The following is a 21693-nucleotide window of genomic DNA, read 5'->3' on the forward strand; positions in this document are numbered from 1 at the left end:
AATATAATTCACTTCACTTCACTTTAGTTGGTTAGTAAAAAAACAATTTGAAATAATTTGATAAATCACATTAGGCCCCTCGGGCGGGGCGTCCCGCCTTTCTGTCCGTGTGGGGTGTGGTCTCTCGCTGGCTTGGGGTCTGGCTGCCCCCTGCTTTTCTCGTGCCTTGTCCTCTGCCGGGTGCGTCTGTCTGCGGCCTGCTGCTGACCCTTGTGGGCGGCGCGGTGGGCCAGGCTCTGGGGTTCCTGTCGCTGTCCGGCTTGGCTGCGTGGGGGCGGTGGCCCCTGGTTCCCTGGGCACCACACCTACTGTTTGTGGGATGGGCTCTCTGGGAGGCTGGGGCCGTACTCTGGCTCCCGCACACACTGGGAGTCAAATGTATTGTACATGCAAATTCACATATACTCACACACATACATACAGACATACATAGGTACCTACGCTCCCACATACATATACAAATAAATACAGTACATATTTACACACTCAAAGTTCGTACATCCACACGCACATTCATTATACAAACATACTGTATACACATACTGTACATATACATTCACTGTAAAAACATACATATACACATACTGTACATATACACTCACTGTACAAACACACACATACACATACTACACATATACATTCACTGTACAAACACACACATGCATATACTGTACATATACATTCACTGTACAAACACACATATACACATACTGTATATATACATTCACTGTTCAAACACACATACTGTATACACATACTGTACATATACATTCACTGTACAAACACACACATGCATATACTGTACATATACATTCACTGTACAAACACACATATACACATACTGTATATATACATTCACTGTTCAAACACACATACTGTATACACATACTGTACATATACATTCACTGTACAAGCACACATATACACATACTGTACATATACAAGTACATATGCACACATACACTCATGCACATAATCACGTTTCATCAAACATATATTAACGTTGTTGCCCTAGGGTAAACTGGGTATAACACATGGCACACTGACAAAGCTTAACCTATTGTTACTATAACAATCTACAAGGTTAATGTAGGTTGCTTCTCTTTTTTCCCCTCCATTTTTCTGCATTTTTTCGTATCTCAAGTTATCATTACGTATATGTACTGTTGCATTTGAACAATTGTATTGTTGATAAAAAGGTAAAGTATTGGTATTGTTTATTATCAATAGCACTATTTCTATTGGTATTCATATTGCTCCATTTTTAGTGTAATAATGCTCATTGTCATTTCTGTATTTTTTTATTTTTATTTTCGCTAACTGCTTATTTGCTATTACTTTTACCATCATATTTGTACATGTCGTATTTGCTGATGTTGCTCTGTTGTTGTTGTTGTTTGCTGTTGTTGTTTTTGTCTCTCTGTCTAATCCTCCTCTTGTCCCCACAATTCCCCCCTCTGTCTTCCTTTTTCTCTCTTTCTATCCCCTCCTGCTCCGGCCCGGCTGCACCAAATGATAATATAAATACATTTAATAAAGTCAAAATACAAGTAAGGCAACAAGAGAAGTATCCTACACTTCTCTTTTGTAAAGTAAATCTGAACAGCCGATATGGGCATCTACATCTGCTATATGATTTGCCCGAGAAGCTGGGCAGGACATTAAAAAAAAAAAAAAAAGGAAAAATCACATTAACCATTATATACACTGTTAAATGTGTAATTGAACATGACTATTTTCTTACAGGCAGAATTTCTGCCACTAGGTTATGCAGTTACACAATGATATTTTTATTCTACTCTTACATTGGGGGACAAAAATGACAGTAAAATGTAAGAAAACGTTTTTTAAAAATCAGTATATACTGAGAAAAAGCTGAAATGTTATAATTAACAATTTACTTATACTAATACAAAGCTGACACATGGGTTTTTAGCAGTTTTTAAATAAAAAACAAAATATCAAATTAGCCCCCGCATACTACAACTTTTGTGGAAAAAGTTTGGACCCCTTAAACTAAAGTATGAAAAGCATCGATATTTTGATCTGAGAATCGACATTAGAGCATGACGATCTGGTATTGGCGGTATCGATCTGCACATCACTTAACTTTCCTTTGTGTCCAGACATAAGAGACATTCTGTAGTTTATTAGGAAATACTTTTTAAGTCATAACAAGATTATCTTTTACATTCAAGCAAAAACATTCTAAGGACAATTATTTCAACTTATTACAAGAGTTTCCAAAATATTTTCCTAATGTTTAAAACAATATAGTTTTAATATGATTTTTTATTTAAGAGATTTTATATTGTATTGAAGTATATCATAAAACATAATTTTCGAAACCATTTTAGAACAATATAAGGACATTTATAACGCTGATGTTACTCCAGACGCTTTTTATAAATCTGCAATGCACCATGGGATTTATGACCCCTTTTGCCTCCTAGGTTGATTGTCTTTGTGCAGTCTCTGTTTTTGTTACTTTTTAAAGAAGCAAATGCAGGTGAGTTTGTGCAACGCTACCTGATTGATATTGTAATACTGTGATTCTGTGATACCGTGATTTTGTGATACTGTGATTTTGTGATATTGTGATTATGTGATTCTTTGATGCTGGGTGCGGCCGGCTGAGCGCTGCATCCATAACTTTCTCCCCGCCACGTGCTCCCCATGCGCTCGTATTTTTGTTGCATCTCGGCCGCCGCTCGCTGTCGCATGGTTACAGGCAGCCCTGCGCCGCCATTGGCCGGTGGTGTACATAGCAGCCTGCCCATTGGCCGAGCGCGGGGAACAACACAGGCTCTGTTGGATGCCTGGAAAGTGGCAGACGACTGCGATTGGTTGGGCCCGTGGACACCTTAGAGACCGTGTGTAAACATCTTGCTTGTTTCTTTCAATGGAGTGTGTTTACAGCTCACTTGAACACCTCTGTGCGTGTGCGTGTGCATGTGCGTGTGTGTGTGTGTCTCCAAGGAGTGGTGAGAGCGAGGCTAATTGGCTCCCTTCTCGGGCATGTGCTATGTGATTGAAGATGTGCTCGCCACTATTATGACACGTTGACGGCGTTACGCTAACGAGCCCGCCGTCTGGCCCCCCCCACTCCTCATCCCTGCCTTCCCACGTCTTCTTCGGCTGGTCTGTCCCTGTGGCGACAAGAAAATAAAGTGCCTGCATTTGTAAACGCTGCTTTGGGGGCTTTTCTGGTTCAGTCGTCTTCTTTTGTTTGGCTCCGCTCTGACACCGCTTGTTTACTCCGTTACCATCACGCCACCCTCCCATCTTTTTTCATCTCCATCTCTCAACTTGTACTCTGTGCTCCCTGCGCCGACTTCTTCCTTCTCAGCGTGACTTGAAGTGGGCGTGGCCCCTAAGCCGACGCCCTCTCACACAGGCGACTGCTTAGCAACAACCAATCAGCGCCAATATTTTTGGCAGGGTCAGAGAGCCAATAGGAAGAGCGTAGTTCTTTTTTCTCTCCCTTTTTTTTTATTGGTAGCTGAGCGACCAAAAACAATGTATTTTTTTTGCTAGCACTCCTGATACTGCCAGGAGCAGATTTGTGGAGATCATCTGGGCTTTGATGGTGCAGAAAGACCGTGTTTGCCTTTTGGACACTAGCAAGTTGTTGCTCTCTCAAGACAGAACTTCCTAATATTGATTTGGAATAATCCCTGCTGCTTTTGTCAACAAGCGAACATGCTTCCTCTCCTTGATGGCTAAAAGGTGTTCAATACCATTATTTCTCCTCATGGACTGATGCTCCTACAATGCATCCTTTACTGCACAGGTGTCAAACCCGAGGCCCAGGGGCCAGATCAGGCCTGCCATGTTATTTAAAGTGGAACTGCACTTTTTTTTTTAAATTTTGCCTATTGTTCACAATCACATGAGGACAGATGGAATCTTTTTAATGCATTCTAAATATTAAATAAATGTAATCGGAAGTCTGCTTACAATGGTTTCAGCTTTCACTGTTATGCTGATGACACCCAAGTCTACATGCCCCTAAAGCTGACCAACACGCCGGATTGTAGTCAGCTGGAGGCGTGTTTTAATGAAATTAAACAATGGATGTCCGCTAACTTTTTGCAACTCAACGCCAAGAAAACGGAAATGCTGATTATCGGTTCTGCTAGACACCGACATTTGTTTAATAATACCACCTTAACATTTGACAACCAAACAATTACACAAGGCGACTCGGTAAAGAATCTGGGTATTATTTTCGACCCAACTCTCCCGTTTGAGTCACACATTAAATATGTTACTAAAACACAGCTTTCGACACTGTAAATCACAGTTTTGATGACAAAATTAAAAAAATGTAATGTATGAAAACAAACTGTAAATTGGTTTAAATCATATCTTGAATTGCGACAACAATGTGTTCAAATAAATGGTGTAAAATCAGACGTAATAAAGTTGTGATTTGGGTGTGCCACAATGATCTGTTTTGGGCCCGCTGCTTTTCAGTAGGGATGATACTCGAAACCAGTTTTCCCGGTTGTTCGATAAGAAAAGAACCGAGTCCTCGGACTCGAATCCCTTTTTGAGAACCGGTACCCGTTATCGAGACCACTATAGTAAAGAAAAAGAGTTGGTTCTTTATTCGAATCCCTCGGAACGAATCCCATCCCGACAAGAAATGCCCCTTGAGACATCACAAGAATTTACGTCACGTAGCTCAGTCATTAGGCGCAGATAGGGAAAGCAGGAAAAACAATGGAATAATAAAGTTCAAAACAAAAGGTATAATCCAATGAATAACTTTACTGAGAGATTTGAGCAGGGTACAAACACATGACGAACACTTTTACGACCAACCGGAAACATAGCAACCAGGCTAGCAACGCACCTCCTTTACGGCAGCTGTCACAACGTTCTTAAAACAACCGCAGCACATACATATATATACAACGCATTTCCCTTTTTTAACTTTTGTTTTTCTTTCCTTGTAAACAAAACAAAATCACACTGTATATGTGTTGTCTGTCTAATTATAAATAATGCAGACGCGGCGTGTTGGCTGAGTTCTTGACGTTTACTTTCACGGGTGACGACATGCAACAACACTTTTCGGGGCTACCGCGCATGCTCGTCACTCCCGTTGCATGCTGGGTAGTGTAGTTGTTATATTCCCTAGCTCATAACATCACATCTTTCCCCCTATAAAGAAAGATTTTAACTCAATAAAGTGTATTTCTTTTTTTAGCTTTAACTTTTCATTTTTTAGCATTGTAACCACGTTTGCAAAGAACTTTTCTCTTCATAGAATTTTCTTTCAATAAAGAAATAAAGTGCAAAAATGTCAAAGCATCATAACAAACAGTTATGTCAAATAGCAGCAGAAGTGCACTTTTTGGAGAGCTGTATTATTTTCAGTAGTGATCACAGAGACAGCTTGTTTTTGTGTTACTGTATATATTTGTTTTTCTGAAAAATCCCATTTAATATACTTTGGATAACAACAGTCAATGTATTTTTTTTTTTTTTTTTTTTTTTAGGGGGGTAACAGTCAATATTTATTTATTTATTAGATTTTATTTTTTTCTTATATAATAAAAGTGTGCTTTTGTTAAACCAAATATTGTGTTTTTTTCCATATACAACAACCTATCTGGACTCGATAAGAGAATCGATAAGGAATCGGTTCGATAAGAGGATTCGATAATAGGCTCGAACTCGATAATTTCTTATCAAACATCATCCCTACTTTTCAGTGTATATATATAAATGACCTCCCCAATATTTGCACAAATACTATATGCCAAATGTATTCAGATGATATAATAATTTACACTACCGTTCAAAAGTTTGGGGTTACCCAAACAATTTTGTGGAATAGCCTTCATTTCTAAGAACAAGAATAGACTGTCGAGTTTCAGATGAAAGTTCTCTTTTTCTGGCCATTTTGAGCGTTTAATTGACCCCACAAATGTGATGCTCCAGAAACTCAATCTGCTCAAAGGAAGGTCAGTTTTGTAGCTTCTGTAACGAGCTAAACTGTTTTCAGATGTGTGAACATGATTGCACAAGGGTTTTCTAATCATCAATTAGCCTTCTGAGCCAATGAGCAAACACATTGTACCATTAGAACACTGGAGTGATAGTTGCTGGAAATGGGCCTCTATACACCTATGTAGATATAGCACCAAAAACCAGACATTTGCAGCTAGAATAGTCATTTACCACATTAGCAATGTATAGAGTGTATTTCTTTAAAGTTAAGACTAGTTTAAAGTTATCTTCATTGAAAAGTACAGTGCTTTTCCTTCAAAAATAAGGACATTTCAATGTGACCCCAAACTTTTGAACGGTAGTGGATGTGGCAGCCGACACCCCTCAACAGGCTTCAGAGATATTAAACAGACAGCTTGCTGAAATAGCAACATGGCTTCAAAATAACTGTTTAACCCTAAAGTATAACAAAACAGTCTCAATGTGTTTCTCTTTGAAAAAACAATCCATCCATCCATTTTCTTCCGCTTATTCCCTTCGGGGTCACGGGGGGCGCTGGAGCCTATCTCAGCTACAATCGGGCGGAAGGCGGGGTACACCCTGGACAAGTCGCCACCTCATCGCAGGGCCAACACAGATAGACAGACAACATTCACACTCACATTCACACACTAGGGCCAATTTAGTGTTGCCAATCAACCTATCTCCAGGTGCATGTTTTTGGAGGTGGGAGGAAGCCGGAGTACCCAGAGGGAACCCACGCAGTCATGGGGAGAACATGCAAACTCCACACAGAAAGATCCCGAGGCCGGGATTGAACTCACGACTACTCAATACCTTCGTATTGTGAGGCAGACGCACTAACCCCTGTTCCACCGTGCTGCCCGTAGAAACAATCATTAAATGAAATTCAAGTTCAATGATGACCTGAATTTCGTTGAAGAAACAATCATTAAATGAAAGTCAGGTCAACATTGAACAAAAAGAAATAGAGCAGGTAAAGGAATTTAAATATCCATTCATCCATTTTCTACCGCTTGTCCCTTACGGGTCGCGGGGAGTGCTGGAACCTATCCTAGCTGCACACGGGCGGAAGGCGGAGTACACCCTGGACAAGTCGCCATCTCATCGCAGGGCCAACACAGAGACAGACAATATTCACACTCACATTCACACACTAGGGACAATTTAGTGTTGCCAATCAACCTATCCCCAGGTGCATGTCTTTGGAGGTGGGAGGAAGCTGGAGTACCCGGAGGGAACCCATGCAGTCATGGGGCGAACATGCTCACTCCACACAGAATATTGGGTGTTATTTTGGACTTAAGCTAAAATTTGACGGCCATATCATAAAAATTACTAAGACTATAAAAATAAATATAAACTGTTTCAGGAGTATTAGACCTTGTTTATCTGTTCAAGCTACACAAGTTTACATACATGCAATGATTTTATCCCATATGTCTTATCGTGCCATGGTCTGCCACTGCCATATTACCCAAAAATATAACATGAGTTTTGATCATTTTATAAACTTCTCATTTTTAAAAGCTATTTTTAAGTGTCTTAAAGGCCTACTGAAATGATTTTTTTAAATTTAAACGGGGATAGCAGATTCATTCTATGTGTCATACTTGATCATTTCGCGATATTGCCATATTTTTGCTGGAAGGATTTAGTAGAGAACATCGACGATAAAGTTCGCAACTTTTGGTCGCTGATTAAAAAAAGCCTTGCCTGTACCGGAAGTAGCTTGACGTCGCAGGTTGAAAGGCTCCTCACATTTCCCCATTGTTTACACCAGTAGCGAGAGCGATTCGGACCGAGAAAGCGACGATTACCCCATTAATTTGAGCGAGGATGAGAGATTTGTGGATGAGGAACGTGAGAGTAAAGGACTAGAGTGCAGTGCAGGACGTATCTTTTTTCGCACTGACCGTAACTTAGGTAAAAGGGCTCATTGGATTCCACACTTTCTCCTTTTTCTATTGTGGATCACGGATTTGTATTTTAAACCACCTCCGATACTATATCCTCTTGAAAATGAGATTAGAGAACGCGAAATGGACATTAACAGTGACTTTTATCTCCACGACAATACATCGGTGAAGCACTTTAGCTACGGAGCTAACGTGATAGCATTGTGCTTAAATGCAGTTAGAAACAAAAGAAATAAGCCCCTGACTGGAAGGATAGACCGAAGATCAACAGTACTACTATCAGGAGACACCGAACCAAACACTGGACCTGTAACTACACGGTTAATGCTGTGCCGCCTGTCAAAGCCTAGCAATGCTGTTGCTAACGACGCCATTGAAGCTAACTTAGCTACGGGACCTCGTCAGAGCTATGATAAAAACATTAGCGCTCCACCTACGCCAACCCTCATCTGCTTATCAACACCCGTGCTCACCTGCGTTCCAGCGATCGACGGCGCGACGAAGGACTTCACCCGATCATCGATGCGGTCGGCGGCTAGCGTCGGATAGCGCATCTGTTATCCAAGTCAAAGTCCTCCTGGTTGTGTTGCTGCAGCCAGCCACTAATACACTGATCCCACCTACAGCTTTCTTCTTTGCAGTCTCCATTGTTCATTAAACAAATTGCGAAAGATTCACCAACACAGATGTCCAGAATACTGTGGAATTTTGTGATGAAAACAGAGCTGTTTGTATTGAGATACAATGTGTCCGAATACTTCCGTTTCAACCATCGACGTCACGCGCAAACGTCATCATACATAGACGTTTTCAACCGGAAGTTTCGCGGGAAATTTAAAATTGCACTTTATAAGTTAACCCGGCCGTATTGGCATGTGTTGCAATGTTAAGATTTCATCATTGATATATAAACTATCAGACTGCGTGGTCGGTAGTAGTGGGTTTCAGTAGGCCTTTAATGGATTAGCCCCTAATGTGATGTGTAAAGAAAGACAAAGATACAGTAGTGAAGGTGTGCAGACTGGAGCTGCAGTCGGTGGGACCTGTAGAGTGAAAATGTGCCAGACCACTCTGGGTCAGTCTGCGTTCTCAGTGAAGGCCTCACATCTGTGTAACTCTTTGCCACTGGAGTTAAAGTCACTGTCGGACATTAAACTTTTCTCCACAAGCTGAAAAATGGAAAATCAGAAGTGAGAGCACTAAAACTGGGTGTAATATGGACAAATGAGGCCAATTATTTTAATGTATTTTTATTTGTACTTGTCTTAATCTTTTTGCATGTGATTTTCATTTTTCTCAACTTTTCTTTAAAAGCCTAACCAGGGACGAGGGTTGCAAAATAGCCTGTGGCTAGAATTCCTATGTACAAACCCCAAAACCAGTGAAGTTGGCACGTTGTGTAATTCGTAAATAAAACAGAATACAATGATTCGCAAATCCTTTTAAATTTATATTCAATTGAATAGACTGCAAAGACAAGATATTTAATGTTGGATCTGAGAAACGTTTTTTTTTGTTGCAAATAATCATTAACTTAGAATTTAATGGCAGCAACACATTGCAAAAAAGTTGGCCAAGGGGTATTTTTACCACTGTGTTCAGTGTTTCCCATAAACTGCCAAGATACCTGTGGCGGTGGGGGCGTGTCTATGGGCGTGGTCACCATGACATCATCAAGTAATTTGCATAATTTACTATATGATTTTCTCTAAAAAGGCTCAAAAAATGTATACTTACTAATGAATAATAACAGTTTTGTTTTAAACGTCCATCCATCCATTTTAAAATATAATTACAACACTTTATGTACATATTTATATACAGATTTGAACAATAAGTTATTCACTGAAATATATTTATTAATTGTGGTTCTTACAAAAAATATATCTTATAAAATATAAAAGCTAAAATGTCTCTTAAAGCTCTGCCCCTTTAATTAGTGCATACTAAATAATTTAACTTTAGCCTACTACTACAACCATATTATTTACCAGCAACATAAAGTGAAACAGAGGCAGAGGTGCCCTTCCACAGTCAGTAACAAATAAACAGAAAACAGTAGTCGTCAAATACAAATAAGGCAACAAGAGAAGTATCCTACACTTCTTCTCTTTTGTAAAGTAAATTTGAACAGCCTATATGGGCATTTACATCAACTGAATGATTTGCCTGAAAAGCTGGACAGGACCAAAAAAATAATAATAATAATAATTTTTTAAATTTTATTTGTGGCGGACGTAATTCTTTCGTGGCGGGCCGCCACAAATAAATGAATGTGTGGGAAACACTGGTGTTACATGGCCTTTCCTTTTAACAACACTCAGTAAACGTTTGGGAACTGAGGAGACCAATTTTTGAAGCTTTTCAGGTGGAATTTTTTTCCCATTCTTGCTTGATGTACAGCTCAAGTTGTTCAACAGTTCGGGGTCTCCGTTGTGGTATTTTAGGCTTCATAATGCACCACACATTTTCAATGGGAGACAGGTCTGGACTACAGGCAGGTCAGTCTAGTACCCCCCCCCCCCCCCCCCCATTTACTATGAAGCCACGCTCTTGTAACACATGGCTTGGTATTGTCTTGCTGAAATAAACAGGGGCGTCCATGATAACTTTACTTGGATGGCAACATATGTTGCTCCAAAACCTGTATATACCTTTCAGCATTTATGGTGCCTTCACAGATGTGTAAGTTACCCATGCCCTGGGCACTAATACACCCCCATACCATCACAGATGCTGGCTTTTGAACTTTGCGCCTATACAAATCCGGATGGTTCTTTTCCTCTTTGTTCCGGAGGACACGACATCCACAGTTTCCAAAAATAATTTGAAATGTGGACTCGTCCGACCACAGAACACTTTTACACTTTGCATCAGTCCATCTTAGATGAGCTCGAGCCCAGCAAAGCCGGCGTCGTTTGAGTGTTGTTGATAAATGGCTTTGGCTTTGCATAGTGGAGTTTTAACTTGCACTTACAGATGTAGCGACCAACTGTAGTTACTGACAGTATTTTTTTTAAGTGTTGCTGAGCCCATGTGGTGATATCCTGATGTCACTTTTTGAGGCAGTACCGCCTGAGGGATCAAAGGTCACGGGCATTCAATGTTGGTTTTCGGCCTTGCAGTGATTTCTCCAGATTCTCTGAACCTTTTGATGATATTACGGACCGTAGATGGTGAAATCCCTAAATTCCTGCAATAGCTGGTTGAGAAATGTTGTTCTTAAACTGTTGGACAATTTGCTCATGCATTTGTTCACAAAGTGATGACACTCACCCCATCCTTGTTTGTGAATGACTGAGCATTTCATGGAAGCTGCTTTTATACCCAATCATGGCACCCACCTGTTCCCAATTAGCCTGTTCACCTGTGGGATGTTTCAAATAAGTCTTTTTTGCCACTCGTGCCAGCTTTTTTGAAACATGTTCCAGGCATCAAATTCCAAATTAGCTCATATTTGCCAAAAAAAAACATAGGCATCAAATTCCAAATGAGCTACTATTTGCAAAAAACCCAAAGTTTTCCAGTTAGAACGTTAAGTATCTTGTCTTTGCAGTCTATTCAATTAAATATAGGTTGAAAAGGATTTGCAAATCAATATGGGTTATGTATTTTACATTGGTTACCTATGGGTAGCAATGTTTAATTGTACTGTCCCTGTCAAATAAATAAATAAAAATAACAAAATTACTCATAATTTTCGCGAAGAAAAGGGGGTCGGGGCTCTTTTTGTCGTTCTCGGTCACAAATGGCTGTCAAAGTGTCCTAACTTTTCGGATTATATCCTCAGCCATCTACTTTCCAGGTGAGAGGCATGATTTGTGATCTACAATAAGCTTCCAAGGAGCAGGGAAGCGAGAAAGCAGCTGACCACTCGATGATGTAAATGTGGAGAGACACGGAAGTTATCACGTCACCGCTGTAAATAGTTTGTCTGCGTTAGCATTATTATATATTCATGTCACAAATGTAAATGGAGTATTGTTGGCACTTTATGAATGGTTATTTATTTGATTTGATGGGCGGAATAGAGGACCTCCCACTGGCCCTTCTGTTAGCGGACTTTCATTTGTTTTTAATATTTAGAATGCACACAAAAAAATCCATCCATCGTCTTGTTTTTCATAATGATTGTGAACGATAGGTAACATTCCCCAAAAAGTGCAGTTTCTCTTTAAATGTTGCCCTCCATATAATTCAATGTGGTCTATCACATCATTTAATGTTGTCGGTCACATCATGTAATGTTGCCCGCCATGTCATTCAGAGTGGTCTACCCCATCATTTGATGTTGTCTGTCACTTCATGTAATGTTGCCCACCATGTCATTCAATGTGATCTATCACATCATGTAATGTTGTCCGTCACATCATGTAATGTTGCCCGCCATGTCATTCAATGTGGTCTATCACATAATGTAATGTTGCCCGCTATGTCATTCAATGTGGTCTATCACATCATGTAATGTTGCCCGCCATGTCATTCAATGTGGTCTATCTTATCATGTAATGTTCCCCGCCATGTCATTCAATGTGGTCTATCACATCATGTAATGTTGCCTGTCAGATCATGTAATTTTGCCCACCATGTCATTCAATGTGGTCTATCACATCATGTAATGTTGCCCCGCTATGTCATTCAATGTGGTTGTTCACATCATTTATTGTTGTCCGTTACATCATGTAATTTTACTCGCCATGTCATTCAATGTTGTCCTTCACTTCATGTAATGTTGCCCGCCATGATTCATTGTGGTCTATCACATCATGTAATGTTTCCCGCCATGTCATTCAATGTGTTCAATCACATCATGTAATATTGTCCGTCACATCGTGCAATGTTCAATGTGGCCCACCATGGCCTTTAATATGTACTGCCACATATTTCAATGTGGTATGTAGGTAGTACATTTTTTTTGTACGTTTTAAATAATGACACAATGCATTATTTACTTAAGTGAGCTTTTGTTTTGTGACACACGAGACACATTTAATTACATTTCACACATTTAATACCTTTTTAAACATACACATTTTTTAAGTTAAGCTTTATTAAAATGTCTTAAGGTTAGGTTTAGACAAAGCCAAAAAAAAACAGTTCGGAATTGTAGGCCAAAATATTGCAACCCTTTTTTTAAATCATTTAGTTGTCAAAGGTTTCTGGTGTGCGCTTGAGACAACGCCCATCGACAGCTTATTCGGGCATACAGGCAATTTTGTACTAGTTTAACTTCTAAAGTTATTGTGAGCATAAATACATGAATTTGTTCTCTGAAGCTACTATTGTTAACATATGCTTAAACATTTGTGACCTACAACAACTACAATTGACCCTCCTCAGTGGGAGGTGTTGAATAGACCTGAAAGCATCGCTGCCAGCCTCGTTCCAATCAATAGGCCGTCCACGCAGCTCCATGCTTGACTGACAAGAAGCAGTGCGGCAAAAAGGGTGGGGCCGACGCCTCCATTCATTCCGTTTCCGCCTGCAGTTACCAGACGAAAACACTTGGCGTCGTCTTGGTGTTAAGCATTTATTTGAGAGTTTAAATGTAAATGAGCCTGTTTTTTTCATGTCAGTAATGGCCTGTGGAAAGTTGCAATATGTGCACTCACACTGCCGCCATCTGTGATCTCCTCGTCCCTGAAGGGCTGCAAAGTCCTGCCTACCAACAAGATGAGAGTTGCCAAATGTCAAGACCACTATGTTCAAGGAGTGCAACCATCGGTTGGGGACGGAGGCATCTTTTTTTATATGAATGCTACTCATTCCTGTCTTCAGATGGTGGACTGTGTTGACCATGCTTCTTTGAGGTTCATCACAAACTGGAGCCATGACACACCACTGTGACTTGTAATCTGGGGTGGGATGGCCTTCTCTGTCCACTAGGAGACAGTGTCAGTGGTACACTTTTATTTACAAGGCTCTTCTGGGACTAAGAGAGAGCTCAAAATTCACATTTCAGGACATAAAAGTAGCATTAAGATTTGTCATATAAAATTGTCTGTAGCAAGACACTATAATAGTGCTGGACCCGATATATGTTCATTGAGGTCTCAGGGTTTGGAAGAAGTGAAACCTTTGAAGAAGGGCAGATAGAGAAAAAAAAATTCTGCAACGTGAAGCATTTTGGATACACATGTTGCAAACGGAGTACCCTAAAGGGATGAACGAGGAGTTGCTTTTGGGATGTTTTCTATAATGGTTTTCCATGAAGTTTTCTATATGCATATCATGTATTTCATATAGATGTCTTGATGTTGGGCTTCAGGTTGGTGCTTCATTTTGGTACTTTATTAGTATTATATTATATAGAGAGGGAGCTATAGCTATTCTTGGGCTTTATTTTTCACTGTGTTGATGAGCTATGTCTCCTTATATTATAATGGTTGCCCACACATTTTTGTATTGCTTTATTTATTTTCCTATGATACTGTACTGAGTCTTTGATTTATTTTGTACAATTTTCCATTTTGTCTATTATGTGTGCACTTTCATTTTTGAAGTTGTTCTTGATTTATTGTTATGTCAATTGATTGACCACAGCTGTGACTATTTAAGCGCATCACTTCCTGTTAAACTTTTTCTTTAGGTACACTTTTTGCCATGCACCTCTTTATTTGTGTTAAGTTTTTTTGGAGAGTGCATGTTTTTCCTGTATTTTGTACTTCTGGGACTATTGCCTATTTGTACATTATTTCACAGAGAAATACGAACTCCTATGCACTGAGACCCAAAAGCTGTTGCTTTCTGTCCCTTTTCCTTGCACTGAGCTGGGGAAAAAAGCTTTTTTCTATGCAGCTCCTTGTGCTTGGAACATCTTACAAAGAGACTGAATATGTATCCTTAAATGCTTTCAAATGTAAACTGAGATAATTTGAAAGAGCCTCAGTTATCTGTAACTGTTTTACCTACTCAGTGGCCTAGTGGTTAGAGTGTCCGCCCTGAGATCGGTAGGTTGTGAGTAGGGCTGGGCGATATGGCCTTTTATTAATAGCTCGATATTTTTAGGCCATGTCACGATACACGATATATATATCGATATTTTGCCTTAGCCTTGAATTAACACTTGATGCATATAATCACACCAGTATGATGATTCTATGTGTCTACATTAAAACATTCTTGTTCATACTGCATTAATATATGCTCATTTTAAACTTTCATGCAGAGAGGGAAATCACAACTAAGTCAATTTAGCAAAACTGTATTTATTAAACAGTTATTAAGCAGTGGCACAAACATTCATCCATCCATCCATTTTCTAACGCTTATTCCCTTCGGGGTCGCGGGGGGCGCTGGAGCCTATCTCAGCTACAATCGGGCGGAAGGCGGGGTACACCCTGGACAAGTCGCCACCTCATCGCAGGGCCAACACAGATAGACAGACAACATTCACACTCACATTCACACACTAGGGCCAATTTAGTGTTGCTAATCAACCTATCCCCAGGTGCATGTCTTTGGAGGTGGGAGGAAGCCGGAGTACCCGGAGGGAACCCACACAGTCACGGGGAGAACATGCAAACTCCACACAGAAAGATCCCGAGGCCGGGATTGATCTCACGACTACCCAGGACCTTCGTATTGTGAGGCAGACGCACTAACCCCTCTGCCACCGTGCTGCCCACAAACATTCATGTAATTTCAAAACAGTGCAAGATTGTCAGATACATTTTAAAACCAGCTATTAGTGCACTTTTATGCATGATGTCACTAAGATGCCATATCAAAACAACACTAAATTAAAGTGCACTTTTTGTACAGAACGCCACTACAATAGTTTAAAACAAATAAAGTGGACTTTTTTGCATGATGTCACACAAGATATTTCAATAACTGTCAAATAAAAATGAGCTGCATAATAGGAAATCAAATAGTGTATGTCCAATATTGCAGTCTAATGAATGAGAATCAAATTATTACAGTTGCATACTACTATTTACAGATACGTCTCCAAGGCAGAAGTGTGTTTGAAAGTATCCAGTAACAAATGTGTTACTGGGCTGTCACAAGTATATGAATGAATGGAAAATACTACACTGAGCTGCTAATAACTGTCCTGTACACTTGTTATACAGTATTTAGTTTTCATACACTTCTCCGTCTCATTTGCAAGTATGCATTCATTTTAGTTTGTTGTAGATTTGTTGCCGTCGTGGGGAAATATTATTTGCCATTGAGTTGAATGTCCAGTGTTGAGCCCTACAATATGTTTATACTGTAAGTATTGTATTTAGAGCCCTACAATGTGTTTATACTGTAAGTATTGTACTTATAGCTGTTTGAAACATGCATCATAGTTGTAGTTTTGATTCCCAAATTTGGAGGTGTGTTATATAATGCTCATCAGTAGCATGTATATGGTATAACCAATGTAAGTTAGCGTCAAGCTAGTGCTTTTTGAAAAGTGGAACCTTATTTTTGATCGCTTTCTATCAGGCATATGTGTTTTGTTGGCATATGCAACATTACTTAAAGGCAGTCCGTTATGAATACGCCCGTTTGCTTGCCAAGTTCCTGAGCTGGTGCCGAGTCTGCAACTGGATGTGCCACAAATGTATCGTTGAGTTTACGTGTATCGGTACTCTGTACTACCGACAGGATTCAGTCAATACCTATAAAGGACCAAATTTGGTACCTGTGCCTATTTTCAACCACTTAAGTGTAGTTTCCAAACAATCTCTGTCCACACTGAAGCACATTCATCAGTTGTCAAACACATTTTGTCCAATCCCAGGCCCGAAAAGCAGCCACAGCTGACTTAGTGGCAAAAAAATGCCTATGTACGTCAAAACAGTGATATATCAGGTGTACACTGATGTTCATTATCTTTAAAATCAGTGCAGACTTAAACGGAGACCATGAAACATGACTGTTACATGGGGGGACGGCGTGGCGAAGTTGGGAGAGTGGCCGTGCCAGCAAGCTGAGGGTTACTGGTTCAATCCCCACCTTCTACCATCCTAGTCACGTCCGTTGTGTCCTTGGGCAAGACACTTCACCCTTGCTCCTGATGGGTCCTGGTTAGCGCCTTGCATGGCAGCTCCCGCCATCAGTGTGTGAATGTGTGTGTGAATGGGTGAATGTGGAAATACTGTTAAAGCGCTTTGGGCTCCTTAAAAAGGGGTAGAAAAGCGCTATACAAGTACAACCATTTACCATTTACATCATGGCGTGCATTTCTTATGACACAAAGCAAACCGTATTTAAAAGTACCATCTTTTTCATACTATGGAACGCCTCAGTATATAAGCCGCACCCACTAAATTTTAGGGAAAATAAATATTTTTCCATACATTAGCCGCACCGGACTATATAAGCCGCAGATATATACGTTGCGAAATTAGTTATTTACACAAAGATTCTGTAAATGTTTATTTACATACCTTAATTGTTTGCAAACGGTGTCCGTAAAACGGATGATTAAAACAAAACAGAAGTCATCGTAGCATCGTCGTTGCCGAAGCTAGCTCTCCAATCAGCTAAACACACTCAATAACTCCACGGTGACGTTTTGGTGAATTTACTGAGGAACTTGTGAAACTGAAACAATACAAAAAGAATGCCATTGTAAGCTAATAATACTAAAACAGACACTCGTAAACGTGTTCACATATTATCTAATGCTAACAACGCTAGCATCATTACATCACGATAGCACATACAAATATGCATGAAAACACTACTACAGACATTACACATGGGACGCTTTAGTAGGTAATATCAGTTTTAGTTATATTGTAAAACTTACAAACGTTGCTTGGAGTTACGAATGATGAATCGTTACAAGTGGAAAGGCTGTGGACGGCTCGAAGACTGAACGGCACTTTTACTTCTGGTTGAAAGCAGTAAATGGAAGGACACTGCAGTACCTGTAGTGAACAAATTCATCCAAAAGATCACACCATAGCATAAACCATAAAAAACCTTCTCAGTGTATTTGCTTGTTTGTTTTTTTTTGGAAAACATTTTGTATTACGGCCGTAAGTGGAAAACAAAATCCATAAATTAGCCGCACCGTTTTATAAGCCACAGGTTTCAAAGTGTAGGAAAAAAGTAGTGGCTTATCGTCCGGAATTTATGTTTGAAATTAAATGTTTCCCGTTTGCGTTATTTTTTTGCTCATCTCTTGCAGCTAAAGAGTATCAAACAGGATACAGTTGTACACCACTGGAAACTACAATAACACAAATAGTGGGTTCTAATGGCCTGCCTTCATCCCGCAGGTCTCTTGTGATCATCAGCACCCTGGACGGCCGCATAGCTGCTCTGGATCCTCACAATCAGGGTCAGAAGCAGTGGGACCTGGACGTCGGCTCAGGGTGCCTCGTGTCCTCCAGCCTCAGCAAACCTGAGGTACGCCAACACCGTCTAGCGCATATTCTTCTATAGAAGTGAACATGTCGTACGCATGTAGATTTAACAGGGTATCGGGTTTATTCATTCAGTGTTAGAAGATAAAAAGATCTCCACATGGAGGTCAAGGGTGCATCTATGCCTTCATCATTCCCTCAAAGGACCCGGGAGTCACATGGCTCCAGCGATGAACTCGCTGCACTTTGAACAGGGAGAAGTCTCATCCAATTGTTGACATGTAAACCCGCCCACAATGTGCACCAAACCGCGTGTTCCCGCGCCCAACGCTAAGAGTCGCCGTTTCGCCTGAAGGATTAGTCTCTTTTGTTCGCTGCCGAGGTTTAAACATACAGACGCCGCAAGACCGCGGGATAAACACGCACACGGCAGCTTAAACCGCCCACATCGACACGCTGAAAAGCCAAGTAGCGCACTAAGCGGGACCGCAGCAAGCACTTTCACACACACACACCTTTTTTATTATTATTTTTTATTTTTATTTTTTATTAATCAGTCCAACAAAATAATATACAATAATACAATTCCAAAACCAAACAACATTCAGAATAGCAATCAAGAGAGCAATTGAGAGGACACACAAACATGACACAAAACCATCCAAAAGTAGTCAACCAAAAATGAATAATATCAACAACAGTATCAATATTAATAAGAATTCCAACATAGCAGTGATTAGAAATCCCTCATTGACATGATCATCACAGGCATTTATAAAAAACAAAATAAAAACATTTAAAAAAAAAGAACAATAGTGTCACAGTGGCTTACACTTGCATCACATCTCATAAGCTTGACAACACACTGTGTCAAATATTTACCACAAATATAAAATAAGTCATATTTTAGGTTCATTTAATAGTTAAAACAAATTTAAATAATGGATCCCATATTCCAATATATGACTCATTATTATCTAAACTAAATGCAGTTTTTTCTACTGATATCATCTTCATAGCTTGTGTATACCAGTCAGTATTTATTATGTGTGTGTATACCATTAAATAGTATTATGTGTATACCAGTCAGTATGAGTCGGACTATCAACATCTATTCATTTTTTAACATTACCATTTTTGTTATGATGCATATTGAAAGAAATGCATTTTTACTCTTGGATGACACGTTACTAAATGGATGCAGATCACCAAGAATACAAGTTTGCAGTGTCATTGGGATGTTTATATTTATGGATGTGATTGTTTCTTTTGTTGTTTTCAACCATAACTCTTTTATTCTCTGACATCCATCCATCCATGCATTTTCTACCGTTTGTCCTTTTCGGGGTCGCGGGGGGTGCTGGAGCCTATCTCAGCTGTATTCACAATCCCACAATAAATGAACAAGAGTTCCCTCAGCTGCCCGACACTTCATACATAACACACACCTTTTTGATGTGGACTCGCTCAATGTGAGGGTTCCTCCTCAGGGGAGCCGGCCCGTCGCAATAACGAGGGTCTGAATGGTGGCAGAGATCCGTTTAATGTCTGTCTTTCTCTGGAGATATCTTTGCATGCAATGGTCCAGTCCACAGGACACCATAGGGCAGACATGCTAGAAAAATCAAACTTAAAATGAATCAAAATTCTTATTTGTAACGATTCTTCATCAATTGAAAACAAACATGATTTTTTTTTATCTGTCCCGTCCAGACACAAATTATATTGTTGATGATCATATCTGTTGTACAGCTTTACTTTAAAAAAGATAAGTGTTGGATACTTCTCTTGTTCAAAATTCTACCCAAACATTTCATAAAGTTTTGGTAGAATTTTGTTAAAAATAAACAGTTTTCTTTGAAGTAATATAAATTAAGGCTGGAGCTAACGATTATTTTTCTATCGATTAATCTATAGATTATTTTTTCGATTAATCGGTTAATCTATAGATAATTTTTTCCCCCCGATTAATCTATAGATTATTTTTTACCGATTATTTTTTTATTCAAAATGAAGATGAAAAAATAAATGTAGGCCAGTTTTTTCAAAAGGCATGGCTTTTATTTACAAAAAAAAAGAAGTATGGCCACTCAGTCAACATTGACAACAACATGACTAAATATTCTGTAACAATGTAAACATTTAAAACTTTTAACCTTTAACAAAATTAAAAGTAGCTTATTTGCTTTTTAATGTGCAAATATAAAAGTCAACATCCAGTGCAAATCTTAATATTCTGCAATAGTATAAGCATTTCAAAAGTAAAAGTATTGCTTATTTTGCTTTAAAATGTGCAAAAATAAAGATAAACATCCAATACAAAAAAGTGTAAAACGAAATATTCTGTAACAACAGTGTAAACATTTCAACAAAAGTGAAAGTATTGCTTATTTGCTAAAATGTGCAAAAATAAAGATAAACATCCAATACAAAAAAGTGCCAATCTAAATATTCTGGAGCACTGTAAACATTAAGTATTGCTTTTAAAATGTGCAAAATAAACATCCAGTCCAACACAGTACACAATAACCAATTCTACTCATTCCAGTGAGTGACTAACAGTTGTAATGAAGAAAGGTTAGCATGTCTACATGCTCTGGTTCTTTTCTTGTTTACAATATTCCCAGCAGCTGAAAATAGGCGCTCAGAAGGGGTCGATGTGGCTGGAACTGAGAGGTAATTAGCCTTCACCTCAAGCCAGGACTGCGAGTGAGCTGAGCTGCAGTTTAAGTTTCTAGAAGGTCAACGGGCTCATAGTGATGTTATAGTAGTTGACTGGGAGGTGTTTATTATCATTTGGGGAGAGTCCGCTGCCTGATGCTCACCTGCTAAACACCTATCTGCTCGACGCTGAAGCGCTGACTACATGCGCTCTGAATACACACTGCTGATTGACTGGTAACGCTCTGAATACGCACTGCTGATTGGCTGATAATGCTTCGTGTGTACCAATCAGATGGTTGTGTGGGTGGGACAATGCTGCGTGCTGAGACAGAGGCAGAAGGAGCGAAGTAGCTTGTTAAGACTTTAGCAGCTAAAGTTAGCTTTAGCTTAGAAACTCGTTCGGTACACCCCCGTACCGAACCGAAAGCCCCGTACCGAAACGGTTCAATACAAAACACATACCGTTACACCCCTAGCAGATACAAATGACACATTCATGTTTTTGTGTAATGATGACAACGTATGCTCACGCGGACGATTGACTAGTTGATGGTTGATGGTTTTCTTTTCAAATGTTCGTTCATAGCCGCTCGACACAGTGTGCATACAACAACATTATTAGGCTGTGTATTGAAATACTTCCACACTTTTGACGACTTTTGGCGTGATTTTTCCCCCTCGCTCGCATCGTCTGCTTTGATCGTCTGCTTTGCGCTTCGCCATGACGGTAGTGTGACGTAAATATGCGACGCGTCGACGCACAAAAACGGCGTCGACGTATTTACGTAACCGATGACTATGTCGACACGTCG

At 39.7% G+C, this 21693-nt stretch overlaps 1 protein-coding gene across 1 annotated transcript in view; it reads left to right on the forward strand.

Moving 5' to 3' along the window:
• Positions 1-21693, forward strand: part of LOC133646712 (eukaryotic translation initiation factor 2-alpha kinase 3-like) — an 84976-nt gene that overhangs the window by 17958 nt on the left and 45325 nt on the right. The window contains exon 2 of the mRNA XM_062042408.1: positions 18131-18260. Within this exon, the coding sequence (XP_061898392.1) occupies positions 18131-18260 (130 nt within the window). The remainder of the gene's footprint in view (positions 1-18130; positions 18261-21693) is intronic.

This window comes from Entelurus aequoreus, linkage group LG03 (assembly GCF_033978785.1).
Source record: "Entelurus aequoreus isolate RoL-2023_Sb linkage group LG03, RoL_Eaeq_v1.1, whole genome shotgun sequence".
NCBI lineage: Eukaryota > Metazoa > Chordata > Actinopteri > Syngnathiformes > Syngnathidae > Entelurus > Entelurus aequoreus.